The sequence below is a fragment of the Betta splendens genome, chromosome 13, assembly GCF_900634795.4.
Source record: "Betta splendens chromosome 13, fBetSpl5.4, whole genome shotgun sequence".
Classification (NCBI taxonomy): Eukaryota; Metazoa; Chordata; class Actinopteri; order Anabantiformes; family Osphronemidae; genus Betta; species Betta splendens.
In genome coordinates, this window is record NC_040893.2 from 13,822,457 (window position 1) to 13,841,691 (window position 19,235).

Consider the following 19,235-nt stretch of genomic DNA (forward strand, 5'->3'; position numbering starts at 1 on the left):
TGTCACTGAGCAGGACAACATCTGATTGATAGAATTCAGTATATTAATATTAGAACGTACTTCAGAAGACTTGCTGATTGAGTACAGTACCTGATTGGTTCCTTTAATAATCATGAAAATTTTTTTATATGCACTAGACTGTTTTTGTACAGTGCCTCATCCTGCTACTAACATAACCTTTATTTCTGGGTCTCTGCATACAGTATGTGTGGCCCAAAGAGCATACAAGTATTTGTATTCAGGCTGTTTAGTGGCTCCATGATGTTTAAACATGACTGTACCCTCTGAACACAGTGGACCTTAGTTCTGTGCTGCTGGCGTGTCTCCGGTCTGAACTGACGTAGACCAGACATAAACAACAGTAGCTGAGACATTATAGCCAGAAAATGCCTGATGTTAATAAGAAGTCAACAAAATACACTAAGACGTAATCAAAACTCACTGCAATAAAGCAGTGAGCTTTTGATGTCATTGATATCATCAAATGCTAATATAGTTGAACGAGTCTACAGCATCGTTTTCGTCCATCTCTGACGAGGCAGCGCTCAGTCTGCTGAAGTCTGTTCTCGCCAAGTAAAGGTCAACGCACAGACGCCAACTAGTGCAGACGCTCCTGCAGCCAATGTTTGTACCAGGGCTCCGTCCAGATATGAACCATGAGGTTGATCATTTCTGGGACACATTCACTGAACAGACACCGGTCACACATGTAGAGAGAGAAGGCCGGTTCCTGTGGTCCAGTCCAGATGATGAGCTACTGCACCTTACGTTTGTTCTGACTGGTGAAGATGTTATGTTCAAATGAAATGTTTATTATAGCACATGATGATATGATCGTAGGAAAAGAAATATGCTACATACTGTAAGAAAGAACAGCGCTGGATGGAGCCTTATGTCTTATATAAAGACGCCTTTCAGTGGATAATAATTATTACTGTAGGATGCGCGTGTGTATGGATTAACTGTCAGCTCTGCTCCTTTCTTTGTTAATTGTAGTTTCTGCTGCTGTTTATGTTGTTTATGTCACCAAATACCGGGGCGCGTGTGCTGGAGTGAAACAGCTCCAGGAGCCGTTTATTTACAGCGAGCGCTAAATTGAATTCCTCCAGATATAATGGGAGCCATAAGCTCCGGCGTGCCAGCGTGAGGCGCGTGCCGTCAGCTGACTCCCTGACAAAGGCTCCGCCGTGCTGCTTGTTACTGGAGCCCGCTGGCAGCTCCAGGCCTGTGGGGGACTCGTTGCTATGACACCACGCAACAGCTGTCACAAACCGGCCTCCTCCACTTCCACTCATCTGGATCCGTCTTCCAACTCGGGCTTTTTGGATTTCGCCTCCTCTCCACATACGGTTCTTCACCGCGGCGTTCGTTAATGTCATTAGAGCCGAGCAACATTACGTGCACAATCTTATCCAAACCTTTGGCAGAACTCCAGCCAACACTTTCTGAACCCGGTTTCCAAGGCAACCACAACCAGCAGAACCAATTAGAACTGACAAAGGATCCCCGAGCGCTAAACTGCCTGGAGATTAGAGGGAAAGAAGACACATCCTCAAAACAAACAACAGGGAAGCGGGACATCGGTCTCGTTCTGTCGTTCTGTGTTGGGTCCGGGTCACGACTCGCAGACGGCAGCTTTGCAGGAGCCGTCGCCTGTGGGCTCGGTTCTGTCTGCTCTGCTCAATCCGTTTGGGTGGAAAGACTTAATTAAACTGCTGTCCCTGCCTCCCTCCCACTGCTCCGTTCCCTGCGCGGCTAATGTGCGTTATTAGAGCCGCGCGTATGAAACCGGATCAATGAGAAACAGTTTAGAGCGCCTGAGGTCGCTTTTCTCCATGTAGGCCATCGGTGCAGCACCGGGGCCTCTGAGCTGCACATCAATCACCAGTCGCATGCTGCGTGTGTGTGTGTGTGTGTGTGTGTGTGTGTGTGTGTGTTTGTGTGTGTTTGTGTGTGTGAATAGTCTTTGTACTTCAATGGGGGATGTACTTTATTGAATCGCTGGCATCTATGATCCTGTGGTGTTCATTGGTCAGTGTGTGTGTGTGTGTGTGTGTGTGTGTGTGTGTGTGTGTGTGTGTGTGTGTGTGTGTGTGTGTGTGTGTGTGTGTGTGTGTGTCGTGTACGTGAGCTCCTCTGTGAGTTTTAAAGTCTGTTGAGTAGCAGGCCCACTGACCTTTACTGAAAACCCTTTTAGCGCTTTCCCGTGAGGTGCGAGTCGTGTTTTATCCACGGCCGCACAAACGGAAGACGCGCTACATCTGGATCCAGACATGACATCAGAATTTGAGTCAAATACATCTGCCCTGTATCACTTCTGTGCAATCTGCCATTGGAGCTAGGTCTTTCAGCTTTTGAGCCAGAGCTTCAAATTGTGTGATGAATGAGTTCTAAAACCATTTGTTGTCAGTCTCCTGCTATTCCTGGTCAGAAACGTCCAGAAGACAAATACCTCGATAAAATAATAGCGACTAAATCACAAGATGTGAAACGATTTGATCCACAAAAACAACTGAATGAGCAAAACAGGATTGACAGCAGTAGAAGGTGCCAGTTGTGATCTGGAATGTTCGGGGAGTCAAACATGTGTCCTAGAGCGGTGAGAGTCATATTATGCCCTTATGGCTGAGAGTGTTTGTGTGGTTCCTGGCTTCTTGAATACATTACTGACACATGTACATGTTACTATAGTTAACACAGGAGCCACAGGCGATTTGAAGCTAATATGAAGCTACAAGCTTTGCTTACTTTCCCAGAATTGCAAAGCGTCACGTCAAGTCCAGTAACGACGCAGCATCTGAACTGGATCAGCCGGTTGCCGTCAAACGTCAGGCCCATGCATTTGGACCGCGTGACCCGACCCGGTGTCAAGGCCGCCGCGCCGTTATTGACGAGCTGCGTTCAGGGTCTTTTAACTTCCCCGCGCCCTCGCTCCATCCCCTCTGCCATTAATCCCCTCTTCTCCTATCTCTTTTGATCTTCTGCTCGTCTCCTCAGCCTTTGCCGAAGCACTTCCTGCCCCCTCTTCTCCTCCTACTGTACGCCTGATTTTCTCTTCCACTCCTTATTTTCCTGAGTTCAGGCGTAGCCCTCTCCATGGTAACGCCGTCTCTCATTCTTACACACATTTTCTCGCTGTCTCTCATAATGCTGCCCTACCCTGAGCTTTATCGCTGCATCCTCCCCCTATATGCTCTCCCTCCCCCCGTACCCTCTCGCTCTCTCTCCCTTCGTCTCTCTCTCTCTCTCTCTCTCTCTCTCACGCGTTCGCTCAGCCTCTCTTGCCTCGGCAGCTCGCCTACTGCTAATGCTGCACTACCCACTGGCTGCGAGATGTTCACCCCAGCTTGTAAAGGATCTGCAGCGGAGCCAAGGTAAGGCAACAACACAAAACTAGGCGCCAAATGACTGATGTTTATGTTGTGAGTCTGTGTGTGTGTGTGTGTGTGTGTGTGTGTGTGTGTGTGTGTGTGTGTGTGTGTGTGTGTGTGTGTGTGTGTGTATGTGTGTGTGTCTGTGTGTGTGTGTGAGTGTGTGCGTGCATACGTTTGGATCTGTGTGAGAGCTGTCCAGCTGAAATAAGTACCTGTCACGAGTTGCCCGTTAGTCTTGTGATTTGCACAAACATCAAATCAAAGCAATTTCCCATTTCCAAAACTTGAATGGAGCGTGCGTGTCTGTAGTTGTGAGGCGATCGGAGCCCGGTGCCACGCGACTTGTCTCTCGTGCAGCACTGCAACGGTGCTGCAACGTGTGCCATGTTCTCTGCCGGCTCATGACACCGTGCTGTGTGTAAGCGTATGCGTTTCACTGCAGAGAGATGCTGATGCTGAGTGGGGGCATAAAGTTGGATCTGAGCGGATGTGAGTGGGCGACACCAGCAGCTCTGCTTAATACTTTCGTCAATCAGCTTAATCCACTGTAATCGAATTTCAAGGCAACAAAGACCATGTCTGTTTTACCATAATGAAACCTTTTAGTCTGTTTATTTACTTATGATATCTAATTATTCACTTTACGTTTTACTCACTGAGCTGCGCTTTTCGTTGAAGCTCTCTCAGTATGAATGGCTGATAATTGGCGACCTTGGAGTATTTACTTACTTACTAAAGCGCTGAGACCTGAGCCCATGACCTGTAAAGGTAAAAAAGCATGACACAGCAGTCTCAGGCTGAGATGCTGCACGCTGCTGTGTCAGGTGGACGCTGGCCCGTGCCGGCAGCTCGCTGCGTTATCTGCACCTCATTCCAGCTCAAAATAGACGCCGGCTAATCGGTGCCTCTCAGCTGGACTGAATTCAGGGTTCGACGTGTGCCACAGGCTCATTCTGATCTTAGTCTGTGCTGCAGCTCTGCTGGAGATGCAGCAGAAGCCTGTCCCTCGTTTATTACTTCTTAACCTCAGCTGTCCTCAGTACGTTTTCACTCCTGGCGATTTATTATGACCTGAGCAGGGTTAAAGTCAAACACCACTTAAACAGGACTTTACACATCCAACACCTCCTCTCTCTCTCTCTCTCTCTCTCTCTCTCCCTCTCTCTCTCTCTCCCTCTTTCCTCAGTCTTCTTCATCTAATCATTATTAATTAGGTTCAATTAACCCATCCTCAATCTGTTGATGATTCCCCACTCCACCTTCCCCTCGTCTCTCTCTTTTCTCCACACCTCCCCGTGGCACGCGATCCTCTGGCCTTTAAGTCTCATCTTCTCCACCTGCTCCTTCTTTCACCTTTTACAGTCTTTTTATTCGCCGGTAAATGATTCTAAACATAAACCGTATCCTCTATTAACCTGCATCCTACTCCCACACGAAGGTCTGTCATGAGATCAATGCAAATTTTGATAGAGTGTCACATGAGTCACCAGCTGCAGATGGGATTTACTTGAAGCTGGTGTTTGTCTCTGTGTTTTCCCATTAGATGGGGAACAAAATAATATGAGGAAACTGCCTTGTTCTCAGTGTACGTCTGATTAAGTTGTTCCTGTGTGGGCTGAGCAAAAGACATTTTGTTTGTGCTTGAGTCTTGAGTCTGCGCGCCGCTCTTCACGACCCTCCAGATGTGTGCGGAAGCAGAGATGCAGATTTAACCATCTCGCTTTTCTCTGATCAGCGTCACGTGAACGAGTGAACAGCAGGGACAGCGGGCGTGTGCGTGGATTCCCGTCATGGCTTGTTCATTTCTGTGCATGAACGTACTTGTCTGCATCTGACTGCTTTGTGTTTGTATTTGAAGTGTGTGTGTGTTTGTGTGTGTGTGTGTGTGTGTGTGTGTGTGTGTGTGTGTGTGTGTGTGTGTGTGTGTGCGTGTGGGTGTGTGTGTGTGTGTGTGTGCGTGTGGGTGTGTGTGTGTGTGCGTGTGTGCGTGTGGGTGGGTGGGCTTGCTGTCACTTTTGCTAAGATCCTCCAACAGAATGAAGAACTGTGAGAGGAAAGAAAAGCAATAAAAATAGAATTCACACAAAAGAAAGCTTTAGTGACTGACTGAAGATTATTAACTCTGAGAAGATGTAACAAGAGAAATCTCAGAATATGATGAATGGCTCCATGCACACATTGTTGTGCTGGTAGTGTCACAGCAGCAGCTGAGGGTGAGCTTGTAAAAACTCGGTTAAAGGATCCATTATTCCACTTTTATGGTACAAGGCCTTGATGCCCATGCACTTCAAACTTAAATGCTACTAAATTATGTTTTGGCTTCTGAGTTATTACACAGGTAATACTAATTCAAATTCAGAGGCTAACTTTGAGCTGAATGGACTAATTACTATATTTACTGTACGCAGCTGTGATTCACCCGACGTGTGCTGGTTCCGTAGACAAATAAACGAGCCGAGACGCATTTACAAACATTGTTCAGCTGATTTGCTGCCTCTGTTTGCATGTGATTATCATTGGGCGCGTGTTGGTTACGGTAGATGCTGATGGATGTGGTCGAGACAGGAGCCATTAAAGCGGCGCATCAGCTCGGTCTCTAAATCAGCGAGCCTCCTGGAAAACCTCACATGACTAAGTAACCTATTAGAGTCACAGGGGGGAGGGAGGGTTGGAGGAGGAGGAGGAGGAGATGGATGAAGTGGAGGAGAAACGTCCCCCATGTCCATCCAGGCTTATATCACCCTCCTGGGAATCCATCTAATGACTTAATACCTTATTACATGGTGGCGACGGGCAGAGAAGGAACAAAGCTAATAAAAATAGAAAAAAAACAGAGGGACAACTGTAACGAGAATGTGAAACGAAGGAAACGAGGGAAACGGCAGCAAATTGAGGGAAAAAGAAGTTGATTTCACACATATGGCTTCAGTAATCATTCTCATTCATCCCCTTCACCCACTGCGTTAATATTGAAAAGGTCACTTCATTCGCCCAGGTCTAGGACATATTTCTCACCAATCAGATTTTCTTTCTCCTCCGTCGCTCTGGTTCAAGTTATCTTGGTTTCATCTGTGCATTAAATTGTCTTCTTCATTTGCTTCATCGTTTATCGTAATTCCTGAACGTTTCCTGCCACCGGTTTGTCAGTGGAGGCTTAAAGTCGGGCCTTAGAACGTGGGATGTTTCGTTCGGTGGATTGAGGACAGCTGTCACAAAAACGCCCCTCGCTTCCACCGTTTACAAAGCGGCGGTTATACAGACCCAAACTAATCCCATGTTTTAATTGGATTATGCGCAAGCTGCAGTTTTTAAGAACCTGTGAAAACAAATATCCCGTCAATCTGCCCTGTGATGTCGCGTTTAGTCACAGTTTATTTCTGTTTTGGCACAATCTGTTCCTCACCCTCTCTTTCTCGCCTCCTTCTTACGAGAGCGGGCGTGCAAACACACACACACACACACACGCACACACACACACACACACACACACACACACACACACACACACACACACACACACACACACGCATTAAGTAGTTACTTGTGCTCACGTACAGCTTTGACATGAGTTCAACAGTTGCAGAGCTGCTAGTTTTAGCGGGTGGTGACAGGACGCACTAGAAGCAGTGAGAAGCGATGAGGACGCGGCTCCGAAGGCGACGAGGTTCTGGAGAGCTGACTAAAACAGGGAGAACTGTCATACGAACACAGCTCCACAACATGACGCCAGAGACTACACTCATTCTCTGACGCACTCGTGTGATGCTTGGTCACGGCCTGGCGTTAAAGTGACGCTGCGACATGTTCGTCTCTGCTTTGGAGGAAACGGCGCGGTTCATTTTGCAGAAACTCACACAAACAGTTTGGTTGAAATAGGGGTTCCGGTGTGTGGATGTTCTCCTCTGTTCTGCTGTGGGGACGAGGAAGCGTCAGTCCTGTTGGTCTGGACCAGACTGGGCAGAACGTTCAGTAACAGTCAGTCAGCGCTCTCACGTGTGGTGTTTCACTGTGGTATTTACCAACAGGCCGGAGCAACGCAGCGAGGCTTTTCAGAGGCCTCTCTCTGGAGGAGCGACTTCCACGCGGCCGCTATTGGATTCCAGACTGGAAAATAGGACATTTGCCCCGAGCCTGCTGAAATACCAGGTCCTCTGCTGATTTGCATCCCTCACATTTCCTGCAGGGAACGTTTGTACCTGCTTCAGTCTGTGTTCGTGTTATTATGCTAACACACAGTAACACCACATGCAGCGGATTACATCCTGTGATATAAGATATGAGCAGAGCCTCCTCTCTGCGGATCAGGCCTCCACCACAGCCATGATCAGGTCCATCTGTGTTCAGGTCCATCTGTGTTCAGGTCCATCTGTGTTCAGGTCCATCTGTGTTCAGGTCCATCAGTGATCAGGTCCATCTGTGTTCAGGTCCAGTCGTGTTCAGGTCCATCAGTGATCAGGTCCATCTGTGTTCAGGTCCAGTCGTGTTCAGGTCCATCTGTGTTCAGGTCCATCTGTGATCAGGTCCAGTCGTGTTCAGGTCCATCTGTGATCAGGTCCATCTGTGTTCAGGTCCATCAGTGATCAGGTCCATCTGTGTTCAGGTCCAGTCGTGTTCAGGTCCATCAGTGATCAGGTCCATCTGTGTTCAGGTCCAGTCGTGTTCAGGTCCATCTGTGTTCAGGTCCAGTCGTGTTTAGGTCCATCAGTGATCAGGTCCATCTGTGTTCAGGTCCAGTCGTGTTCAGGTCCATCTGTGTTCAGGTCCAGTCGTGTTCAGGTCTATCAGTGATCAGGTCCATCTGTGTTCAGGTCCAGTCGTGTTCAGGTCCAGCCTTTCGGCCACGTCAACCCCGTCCGACGCCACTGCCCCTGTGCTGGACTGTTGTTGCATTTATTGTGAGTTCGTACGGTGTTTGCAGTCACTGAACTAGACTCTGATTCTGAACCAGACCCTGCCTTGTGTTTACCCTGTGAATGTCACAGCCTTCCATGTTACAGCACCGCTCATCAGAGTCAGGTACAGACTCTTTTGAGTTATCAGTCCCGTCTGCAGCGAGGAGGAAGGGCAGCAGGAAGGACACTCCCTTAGATTCCTACGCGCTGGCTGCAGTGACTTCATCTTTTGTTATTTTAATTCTTAAGTTGCACAATAAATGACAGCTGCGTGTGTGTGTGTGTGTGTGTGCGTGTGTGTGTGTGTTTTATGTGCTGGTGTGTGTGTGTGTTGTGGTCGGTAAGCACGAGTTAAAGAGGACTGCACTTCCTACAGCAGCAGCCGTTGCAGCTGTATTTTGATTATGAATACGAGTGTGGGAAACAAAGTCACTGTGTCAAAACAGGAGCGTGCGGTCCCTCCCCGCCTCGCTCCTCCCCCCCTCCCCCCTCCAGGCGCGCATACATCAGTGCACCTGTGTGCGACGCGCCGGGCCACTTGTTCTGCTGCGAGAGCCGACGAGCGAGCGGCGCGTCAGGAAAGTGCGTGACTCGCAGAAACGGAGGAGGGCCGGAGATAAAGTGGGGGAGAAACAGGGAGGGCAGGCGGAAAAGGGGGAGGGAGGTGGAGAGTCGGGCAAAAGTGCAGCGTGAAGAAAGAGAGAGTGACAGCGGAGCACGCGCTTCCCGGCGGAGACGACCTCAGCGCGAGCGCTGCTGAGATCAGTTTGGCAAAATGCTGAGGAGGAGAAGCGTGTCCTTTGGAGGCTTTGGATGGTATGTGGCCTGTTTCATTTGTGTAGTCCGTGTGTGTGTGCACGTGCTTGTGTGACTGCACAAGTTCGGAGTTGGAACAATGCACATTGTGTCGCTGAAGTGTGTGTTTGATGCTGCTGTTAGTGTTAGTGCAACTGGGAACTTTTCACATAAAGGAAGGATGGGTGGAGGCCTGACATGTCACACCTCTGACACGGAGGTGCGTGTGTGTGTGTGTGGTTTGTGTGTGTGCATGTGCGTGTGTGTGCGCGTTTGTGTGTGTGAGTCTGTGTGTCTGCGTGTGTGTGTGTGTGTTTGTGTATATGTGTGTGCATACATGTATGTGTGTGTGTGTCTGCGTGCGCATGTGTGTGTGCGCATGTGTGCGTCTGTGTGTGCATGTGTATGTTTGTGTCTGCGTGTGCCTGCGTCTGTGTGTGCATGTGTGTGTCTTTGTGCTGTGCTGTCATCACACAGGCATTGATTACAATCATCAGGCTGCCTTACAGTACGTCTGCTGTTACTTTGACCACAGCTTCTACCAGTTAGGATCCCATTCTCCACTGGTGGTGGGCAGGTTTCCCATAATGCAGCGCTGCTGTGGAACCTATTATGCACTGCTCACTCGGGTGAAGTGTTTTCGTGCCGGCTCCTCTTGCTGGTAGTTATTCTGACAGTGAAGTAGTGCTTCCCAGCACTTGACCCTGATAGCGGAGCTAAGACTCCGTATTCTACAGTAGCTACGGTTCAAACTCCTCGAGGCCGCCAGAGATGAGCAGCAGCATCTTTGATTAGTCACACAGTTAGTTAGTGGCCGTTGTTTCTCATAATGATAAAAACAGAATGATTCCAGAAAAATTGACAGCTTCCAAAATAAGTTATAACTCAATAGCCTTCACTCTGCTGCTTAAATATTGATCTTTTTCTTTTCAGTTTCTTTGCTCAGCTTCAAAGATGAGCAATACTAAATTTTTGGTTTTTAGTATTAAAAATATTGTACTTCTATTAATACATCATGACAAGCTGACACAGTTAAAACTAACTGTAAAATGCAAATCCACTGATGTTTTTCTGTGGTGTCATGCAAACATTTTCACATTCGGACCTATTCGCTAGAACCATCGGCCCAACAGCTGTTTTAAAACACCTCACTTCTCATGACTCTTTTTTTTTTTTTTCGCTTCTCTTGTTGCCGCAGCATCAATGATGGCGTTACGGTGACGAGTCTGACCCTGGAAAACATTCAAATTCTATTTAAAAACAGTGTTTGTACAATATGCAAGTGTGTGTCTGCCATGAGTGAGCGCATTTGCATGAAACAGATTGGATCAGCGGCGACTGTGTGCCTACGAATTAATGGGGTTAAAGAAACACACACACACACACACACACACACACACACACACACACACACACACACACACACACACACACACACACACACACACGTACACAGTTGCTAATAAGGTAAAAACCTATTAGCAACTAAGACTTTCCACAGACTACACTTCACCTGCATCACCGCCGATGCACTATTTTTATGATATTAGCAGTAAACAACAGACGCAGTACGTGGTGTTTTTACATGTTTTCAGTATGAACAGCAGCTACTGAACTGTGAGCAAACTCTCACCTTGTAGCGCTGTAAAGTCACTGATCTGCCTCTGCTCCGGGCTCTGGGTGAACCAAACATATCTTATTGACATTTGCCCCAAATACTAAACGTGTCGCTATTTCAAACATTATTCATGTAAAGCTGCTGTGAGTTATTTTTGTGGTTCATAACAGAATTTACGATGGCCAATAAAATGCCCTGATGCCTTATAACCATTGCACCACACAGAGATTGGGCTGTTCATCCGACTCCACACCCACTTGATTGCAAAGTCCTCTGATGTTCACTTAAAGAATGTATTTGCTGCTCTTGAGCAAGAGCCATCATCAGTAATGTTCCTGCGTCTCTCTCATTCCAGGATCGACAAATCCACTTTGGCCGCACTCAAAGCTCGGTAAGTTCATCTTTTCATCTTGCTTTGTGGCATTGCTCCGCTCTTGAAGGAACCTGTTGTGTGGTGTAAACATAACGTACATCTGATCACGAATGAGGCCACGACCGCTCAACCTAAAAGCTATTAGCCGCATGAAGCTCATAAACCTATTTGATATCACACTGATGGATTCTGACTAAAACCTCAGCAATCAATTTAAAGTTGAGCTCCGCGCGAACACACACGTCTAGAGATCGATGGGGGCTCGCGCTGCGCTGAAGGCGACTAAAAACGCCTCGCGGCCATTTTTCTCGGGTTCAGCTTCTGCTCCATCGCTGTTTACTCTGCATCCGCTGTTGCGGGAGGAGCGTTTGTCATTGAAATCTGTGGCCGTGGTGAGTGGGAACCCGCTGCCGTGCGCACAGAGCCGTGTGTTTGGTTAAGGTGGAAACCCTGGTCCCTGTTGTCCACACACGCTGGTCTCGCCCGGCCGTACAGCGACTCTGAGCTGTGGTGTGTTGCTCCATCATTTGCTTTATTGATGTTTGAGACGCAGCGCACGGTGGGAATTAGATCTGCAAACAAACGAGTTCAAAACACGATTGTTTGTTTGTTTCTTTATGCTGTAAAACCAAAGTATGACGATACTTTGACTCCACCGCGAGTCAAACACATACTGATTAATGATCATGATCCCAAATAACAGCTCTATACAAAAATCCTGCATTACAGTGAACATCATGTGAGACTGAGGACCTGCTTCGTGTGATCTTTTATGCGTGAGCAGCGTCTCTTTGTTACAACATACCACTGAGAAGCTCGGCTAATGGAGGTTGCCGTAGCAATGAGGGGTGAAGGGCTTGTGTGTGTGTGTGTGTGTGTGTGTGTGTGTGTGTGTGTGTGTGTGTGTGTGTGTGTGTGTGTGTGTCTACAGAGACACCCGCAGCCTCACGCTATCTTTCCACCTAATCAAAGGAAAGTCATATTTGTTCTCTGTAATTTATTTTGCACAACAAACATTTCCCAGATGCAGTTAAATCCCCAAGGAATGGAAATGAAGCCAGAATGTTTGCCCTGGAAACAGGGCAATCTTTTGTAACATATAGATTCAAGTTAGAGTCAAAATAACGCAACAAGCAGCAGACAGATGATAGCTTTTTTTAGACCACATTTTAATTAAGTAAATTAAGAACCAAGTATTAAAAATTGGGGTTGTTTTGGGAATAGAATGGAGCTATATTGAGATTTGTATTCACAGCTTGATGATTAGTCGAGCAGCGTTTGATTTTTGTCTTTTGATCTGATCCTAGTAAACTACAACTTCTACCTTCTCTAGTTAAGCGTTCAAGTTCAAGGTCACTGTGGTGTGTGTGTGTGTTGATGGAAGTCCAAGTTAAACATGATTAATCTGGAGCATGAATGTGTATTAGGAACTGGGGCTGTTAAGGCAACCGTGGTAACATACTAAAGATGTAGGGCTCAGACATAAAGCATTAAATCACTGACCACAACTCTTATCTGTGGTGATCTCACGCACAGAAACACACCCACCGCTCCCTCGGTGCCTGACCAGGTGTCATTAGACCGTCTGCTCTGGAGTAGCTCTGAATATGAATGAGGGAGTCGTGACTCCTGCTGGAGCTGCAGCCCTGCCCGAACGCTGTGCACACACACGCGCACGAGGGATCATGTGTTTGATCCAGGTGTTAGATGTAAGAAACGGAGCAGAGTCAAGAAAGGGAGCAAAGAAGAGATCACTCTCTTTGCTAACACTGGAAGTTATGATGGCTCCCACTGTGAAACTAATACAGGAGACGTGATTGCATGGACGGAGGAGTGAATTTATTATCAGTCATGGGGGAGACGTGAAGCGGTTGATGCGGTAACAAGAAAGTACTATAATTCTCTCAAATCCATTTAGGACCCGTCCACGCTCCGAGTAAAAATACTGAGTTAAGTCTCTGCAGATGCACAAAGCAGGAAAATAAAAAAGGAGCCTGGAAAGAAGTGAGAAAGAAGAGGAGAGGAGAAGCAAAATGAAGATGGGGACAAACGCGTTCACGGCTCATGGGGTGATACAGTACCTGCTGCACGGATGTGCCGGGGCCCACAAACACGCAGCTCCAGGGTTTCCGTCTCTGAATTTGAGCCCATTTCACCGCCCCAGCGGGGGGTCTGCAGACCCCGTGCAGCGGGTTATTAGGGAGAATGCCGCCACAAAGCGAGAGCACGGCGAAAAGGCGAGCGAATGGAAATATCAGATGCTTTAAAATGTCTGCGGCTGCGGGGTGTCCGATCAGACAGACGGGAGGCCGGCTTTTTGTTTTTTCCTCCTCAATCTCCCGTCCGCGCCCTCGCGTGCCCTCAATTCACAGCGAGCTCGTTTCTCTCCTCGCTCCAACTTTGGCCTCCTCCGACTCCCGGCGTCCCCCCCCCCCCCCTTGCCGTGCACACAATGTCTCATTAATAACGGCATAATCAAACCCGCGCCCGGCCAAAAGAGCGCGAGCAAACATACGCATCTGTTTAGTCTTGAAGTGGCGGCGAGGGCGAATGAATAATATAAGTGGGCAAACAGGCGCCGCGGAGGACAGAGAGGAGGAAGCGCGGCGAGGAGAGGACGGAGGTTCGATCGCATCATCTTACAGACTGTACAGACTGAGCGACGATGCCCCGAAAGCTGTGGTGAGTGCGTTTTTACACACGCCTTTTTTTGTCCTGACCTATTAAACCAAACCCACACCTTCTGTTGATTTAGAAGTCTAATGTGTGATTTGGGGCGAGGCCTGCAGCATCTTTTAATACGCTGGACACCCACAGTGTGTGATTGTAGTTATTATATGTGAAAATGACGAGGGCTCGTGGCTCCATTGATCGTCCCAGGGTTGTTTTAATGGGAATCTTAAATCTTTAGGGATGTGCAGCAGGTGACGTCAGATAGAGGAGAATGGAGCAGAGGCGAATAAAACCCATGTGCACCTGTTAATTCAGGATATTTGGTGACTGGGGCTATAAAGGTCACAGGCTATTGTTTTCTTTGGAGCTATTGACTCTTAATCACTTGTCTTTAGTCCAGCCTGTCTTACCCTCACGTCTTTCTCCATCCACCAAAAGCAACTATTTGCTTCAACATTTCCAATTTTCCCGATTGTTTCACCTGCTGGATTTTCTATGTGAAAATCGCCTCCCTCACTCGCGTGCGTGCGCGGGCGGGCGAGGGAGTCCTCCGCCAGCTGCTGCTAATTAGACGCTGATTCTTGTCGTACACCGTCCCCATCCGCCTCAGCCCCTCCTCCGCTGTCTCCTCGGTTCAAACGCGGCAGCTGCTTTCGCATCTCCAGAATCGGCCCGCGGCCAAACCCACACGCGTCCTGGTGCCGATTTGTGGCCTAATGTTGCATTTAATTAATCACTCTGCTGCTACGCTCGGAGTCTAATCGTACATTTGTATGTGGCTGTGCCGCTTTTAAAGGTTTATGATTTAAGACATATATGAAATGATATGAATTATTTAGAAGAAAAGTATGATGAGTTGTTTAAAAAAGCCCCCCCCCCCCCCCCCCCCCCCCCCCCTCTCGTGCTGTAGCCTAGTTTTTAGTTTTTGGGGCCAGATGTAAATGTTATCTTCCACCATCATCATGGAAAAGAACAACTGTGCTGCTGCTTTTTCAGGAGCCTGGCACTAATCCGTCTGCTCAGCACCTACAGTATATTGCAGGGAGTTATGGCGAGTTGTGACTGCTGGACAAACACAGGGCCAAACGTCTGCTGGTATCATATTTACTTAAGGCGATGGCTTATTAAAGCTCTGCTGTGCGGCACGTGGAGGAGCGGTGATTAATCACGCAGAGGTTGTGTGCAGTTGTAATGAGCCGCCCGCTTTATTGTGTTTTGCTTATTGGAAGCAGTTGTTGATGTGGAGCACACGGTCACTGTGCGTTATCTAAGCAGACGGGAGCCTGGAGGCAGGAGCAGAGGGGGAAAGAGAGCTGCACTAATGGAGAAGTGAAATTCAGTTAGGCTTTATCTAATACACAACTGCCCAGAGTGAAGATGCTGCTCATAACAAACACACACACATACACATACACACACACACACACACACAAACACACACACACACACACACACACACACCTACATAGGGTGCGGCTGACTCATAGTTTCAGTTTACTTTTTAAAACAATTGAACTGGCTTCATATGTGTTTTCACACTGAGCGTGTGTGTGTGTGTGTGTGTGTGTGTGTGTGTGCGTGCGTGCGTGCGTGTGTGTGCGTGTATGGGTGTGAGAAAAAGGTAGAGAAACCAAAACCACAGGTTTGCGGAAACTCTTAAAAGTAAAATGTGGGAAGTGGCAGAGCTCCACCCGTCCTCAGATGAGGATGTTGAGGTTCCCTTCTGTCAAACTACGTCTACTTTCTATGAACTTGACATACATTTAATATTTCTATAATAGTTCACTTACATCGTTTCATTGTTTCTTCTCATGTTTTTCCTTTTACTTAGAACACAGCTAATTACCGCAGGTCTGGCGTTATCTCTGAAGATGCAGATGCGGTCATGTAGAAGGTGACTTATGGTAACAGGCCTTGTCTCTGGTTAAGTTATTACTCATATCGGAAATTCAGAAAAGGGAGTGGCTACTTAAACCCAACATGCTCACTGATAACAGACTGGACCCAAACCCGCAGACTTGATCCACCTACATAAGTAAGAACACATTTAATATGAAAAGCAAAGGTTCCACGACAAAGTACACAATCAAAACTTACAAGCACAAAAAGTATCAAAGTATTGATGAACACAAAAATCAGAGTGAGAGGGAACTCACGATACCAAATCACTGCTCTGCAGGAAGAATAGTTCAAGACAAAATGCCTGAACTGAAAATCACTGCTCAAACGGGCACAAACTAAGTTATAACATAAAAAGCAAAAGTAGTCAGGATCATAGAAAACAAACAATAACAAAGACATCTCCTCCAGGCTAGAAAACAAGGCAAGTTGTGAAATTATTCGATCTAAATAAAATGACATCTACTTAGTAATTTGCACGTATCTGCACTATTTGAAACAGTTTTGTTTTTTCACTGGCGATGCAAGCGTAGTCTGTAGTAAGACATTCTATTTAGACGCGTACTGTAGGAGAGGTAAAGGTCATTGTGACCACAAGAGGGCGCTGGCAGCACGGGTTTGCTGTTAAACCTGCAGCAGTCGCTCCGTGTAGATGCTGAAGTGAAGTAAAACGGTCAGCAGAGGGAGCTATTTGTCCACTTTCAGCCCATCTGTTAAATTGTCTACCTGATGAAGCTGGTACTGGTGCTGCACGGCTGCTATTCATGGGGAGAAAACAAACTATGTGTTAAAAAAGCGAAACGCCACTTCTACGCAGGCTGCATCCTTCGTCTGCATCTCACCGGGCAGGGCCTGAAACCCAGAGGACCTGCGGGTGCAAGACGGGCGCTCTGTGTATTTGCAGGCAAACTGTTTGTAGCAACCTATAGAGAGCTTCAGCTGTTGCCATGGTAGCGGAACTGATGATCATCTAAGGGATGGTCCAGTGTGGTTTATTACCATGGCGATAGGCCGTGTCTTGCCCTGCACACTGGCTCCTCATTGTCAGTGCATCAAAACATGACCGGTGGTGAGATAACCATGCTGGCGGTTGCCCATAGATAAGACACACGCATGACTCGCAACATGACACCTGCGCAAAGATGACGTTGTGCATCGATCCAGAGCTGCGACCTCTCTGTTGTGTTTCGATGCCATGCAAGGTTTCAGCAAATGAAGCAAGATTGTGTGTTTACAGATATGTTGAGGAGAGAGAGATTCAGGAAGGAAAGGTCAGTGTAGTGTCTCTAAGTGTGATGGGCTTTATGATGTGGACGAGAGCATGCTGTTATTAAAAATCCTTTTAAAGCAATCTCAAGTACATTTTGAACTAACCCCAACATAATACAGTAGGAAAAAACATTTTAGTAAAGGAAAAGCAGAGGCAGCGCTTCTGGGGTTATTCAGTATACACCCATAGTAATTAAAATAAAGGTAGTCTACTGATACGGTAGCTTCGATCAGCTTATCAAAGCAGATGCCACAGACTAAGTCCCATTCAGGCCACATTGACTGAAGTGCCATCATGAGATCAGGCCCAGATCTGGTTCACATGCCGTTTACCATGCTAGCAGTCAGCCACCACTGCCTGCTGGAAGCCAGATGTGGCCCCCACCGGTCTGCTACTGTATGTGTGGTGGTGGCGAGACGCTGCGCAGTGTTGACCTCACACTGGATGTGATCCAGCACAGGTCTTTAGCTTAGTTTCTAGTTTCTCAGCGTCTCTGTTGCTGCATGCGCCCTCCTGGTTACCCGTCCGGCCAAGCAGCTGCCTATTTGCCTCTGACTAATATTTACTTCTTGCCTTTTCCCTAACGCTACGCACTCAAACACACTCGCGCCGTCGGACTGATAAGCGCACCATCTGGACAGAGTGCTGGCTGTTAAGGGACCATAAAGCAGACCCTCACCTATTCAGAGGCAGAGGGAGAACAGCAAACAGCATGCGTGGAGTCGATCCTGACACACACACACACACACACACACACACACACACACACACACACACACACACACACACACACACACACACACACACACACACACACACACACACACACACACACACACACACGTGGCTGCACCCACACGCACATCCACATCATGACTGATGTAGGAGGTGAGAGGATCAGAGGATGTACCTGTTCTTGTTCCTTCATCTCCTCCGCCTTCACCGGAGGACGATGCCGTGCACAGATAGATTCTCCAACCTGCAGGCTGATGCTGCTGCAGCATGTTTCACAGACGGCTCATTGTTCACCGCAGCAGAGACATTAGACTGAACCAAGATCTCCACTGCTCCATATATATTTTTATGCAATTCAAAATCAAGGAAGTAACAAACCACAAAAAAAGGGGGGGGGGGGGTGTGATCCGTTGTGTGTCTGTGTGTGTGTGTGTGTCAACGGGTCTTGGGTGAAACTAACTAGGCCTTGCAGTGTTGCTGTTGGAAACGGAGCGCGAGGACGCTGTAAACGACGGTCTGTGATTGCCGCTGTTACTGTGCTGCACACAAACACTTGACATAAGCTGGCGGCAAATTACAGCCCATCTCTTTAGCATCTGAAAGAAAGGATGGCGACGAAGAGGAGAGAATAAGCAGACGGACGCAGAGAGGCTTTGACTGGGAGAGAGTGAGAAGGAGCGAGCAGAGAGTAATAGAGCGGGGGAGGGAGGTCCTTTAGCAGAAATATGGCAAACAGAAGGACGAGCAGGAAGTCAGACCTTCCCTCTGTCTTGTCCACTTCACACAGGGAAAAAGCTCTTCACACACAAAACTAGAGGGAGAGGAGGCGTGAGGGACGGAGGAGGAGACAAAGGGCTGGAGAGGTCATAAAACCAGGCACGGCCAGGCATGCTGTGGCTTTGAGAGCCTGTGAGGTCATCGGCAAACGCCTAAATAAAAGCCCGGACAGATGGCGGAGCACGGGGCCATACGTGTTCCTGTCCGTCGCCTGAAAAGGCGTTTTTAAATCATCAGTCCCTCCTTTTTATCTCCGTCTGTGCTGGATTCACTTTCCTTCTCTTTAGTCGAGATCCAAAGAGCACAAAGGAAAATCTGCACTAAAGGTGCACATTTGCCTGCCACACACACACACACACACACACACACACACACACACACACACACACACACACACACACACACACACTCACCATCCGACCGTGTCCGTTTTGTACCGACATCAGCGGAACGAGGCCCCGTCCTGCTTCGGCAGAGCATGAGCACCAATTCTTGTTGAAAGGAATAATTCATCTCCATGTGAGCGACGTGCAGGAGTGGCCTTAACTCGTCCTTCTGGGTTCGGCCTGTATATTTTGATAAAATGGTAATAAGCTGCGCTGACAGATCGGGGCAGCGCACCCCCAGGCACTACAAAACCAAATTGGGCTCCATTTTGCTCAAGATTAAAATCTCATTGTGAGAAAGATTTAAATAACAAGTGAAGAAAGAGGTGATGCGTCTGTGCCCCCCCCCGTCTGCTCTTCCTCCTCACCGGTTCTTCCTGTTCCTCACCCTCGTCTATTTTTAAGTGTGTGTGTGTGTGTGTGTGTGTGTGTGTGTGTGTGTG

General features: G+C 47.8%; 1 protein-coding gene across 8 annotated transcripts in view; it reads left to right on the forward strand.

The window, feature by feature from the left end:
* Nucleotides 1-3,242: 3,242 nt before the first annotated feature.
* Nucleotides 3,243-19,235, forward strand: part of LOC114867730 (rap1 GTPase-activating protein 2-like) — a 47,208-nt gene continuing 31,215 nt past the window's right edge. For 2 of the 8 annotated variants that reach the window (XM_029170645.3, XM_029170647.3), the window contains exons 1-2: nt 3,243-3,374; nt 11,035-11,070. In XM_029170645.3, the coding sequence (XP_029026478.1) occupies nt 3,334-3,374; nt 11,035-11,070 (77 nt within the window). In that variant the 5' untranslated portion in view covers nt 3,243-3,333. Of the gene's footprint in view, nt 3,375-8,897; nt 9,083-11,034; nt 11,071-19,235 lie in introns of those variants that run through there. The other 6 variants (XM_029170642.3, XM_029170644.3, XM_029170643.3 and 3 more) reach the window with 4 other exon arrangements.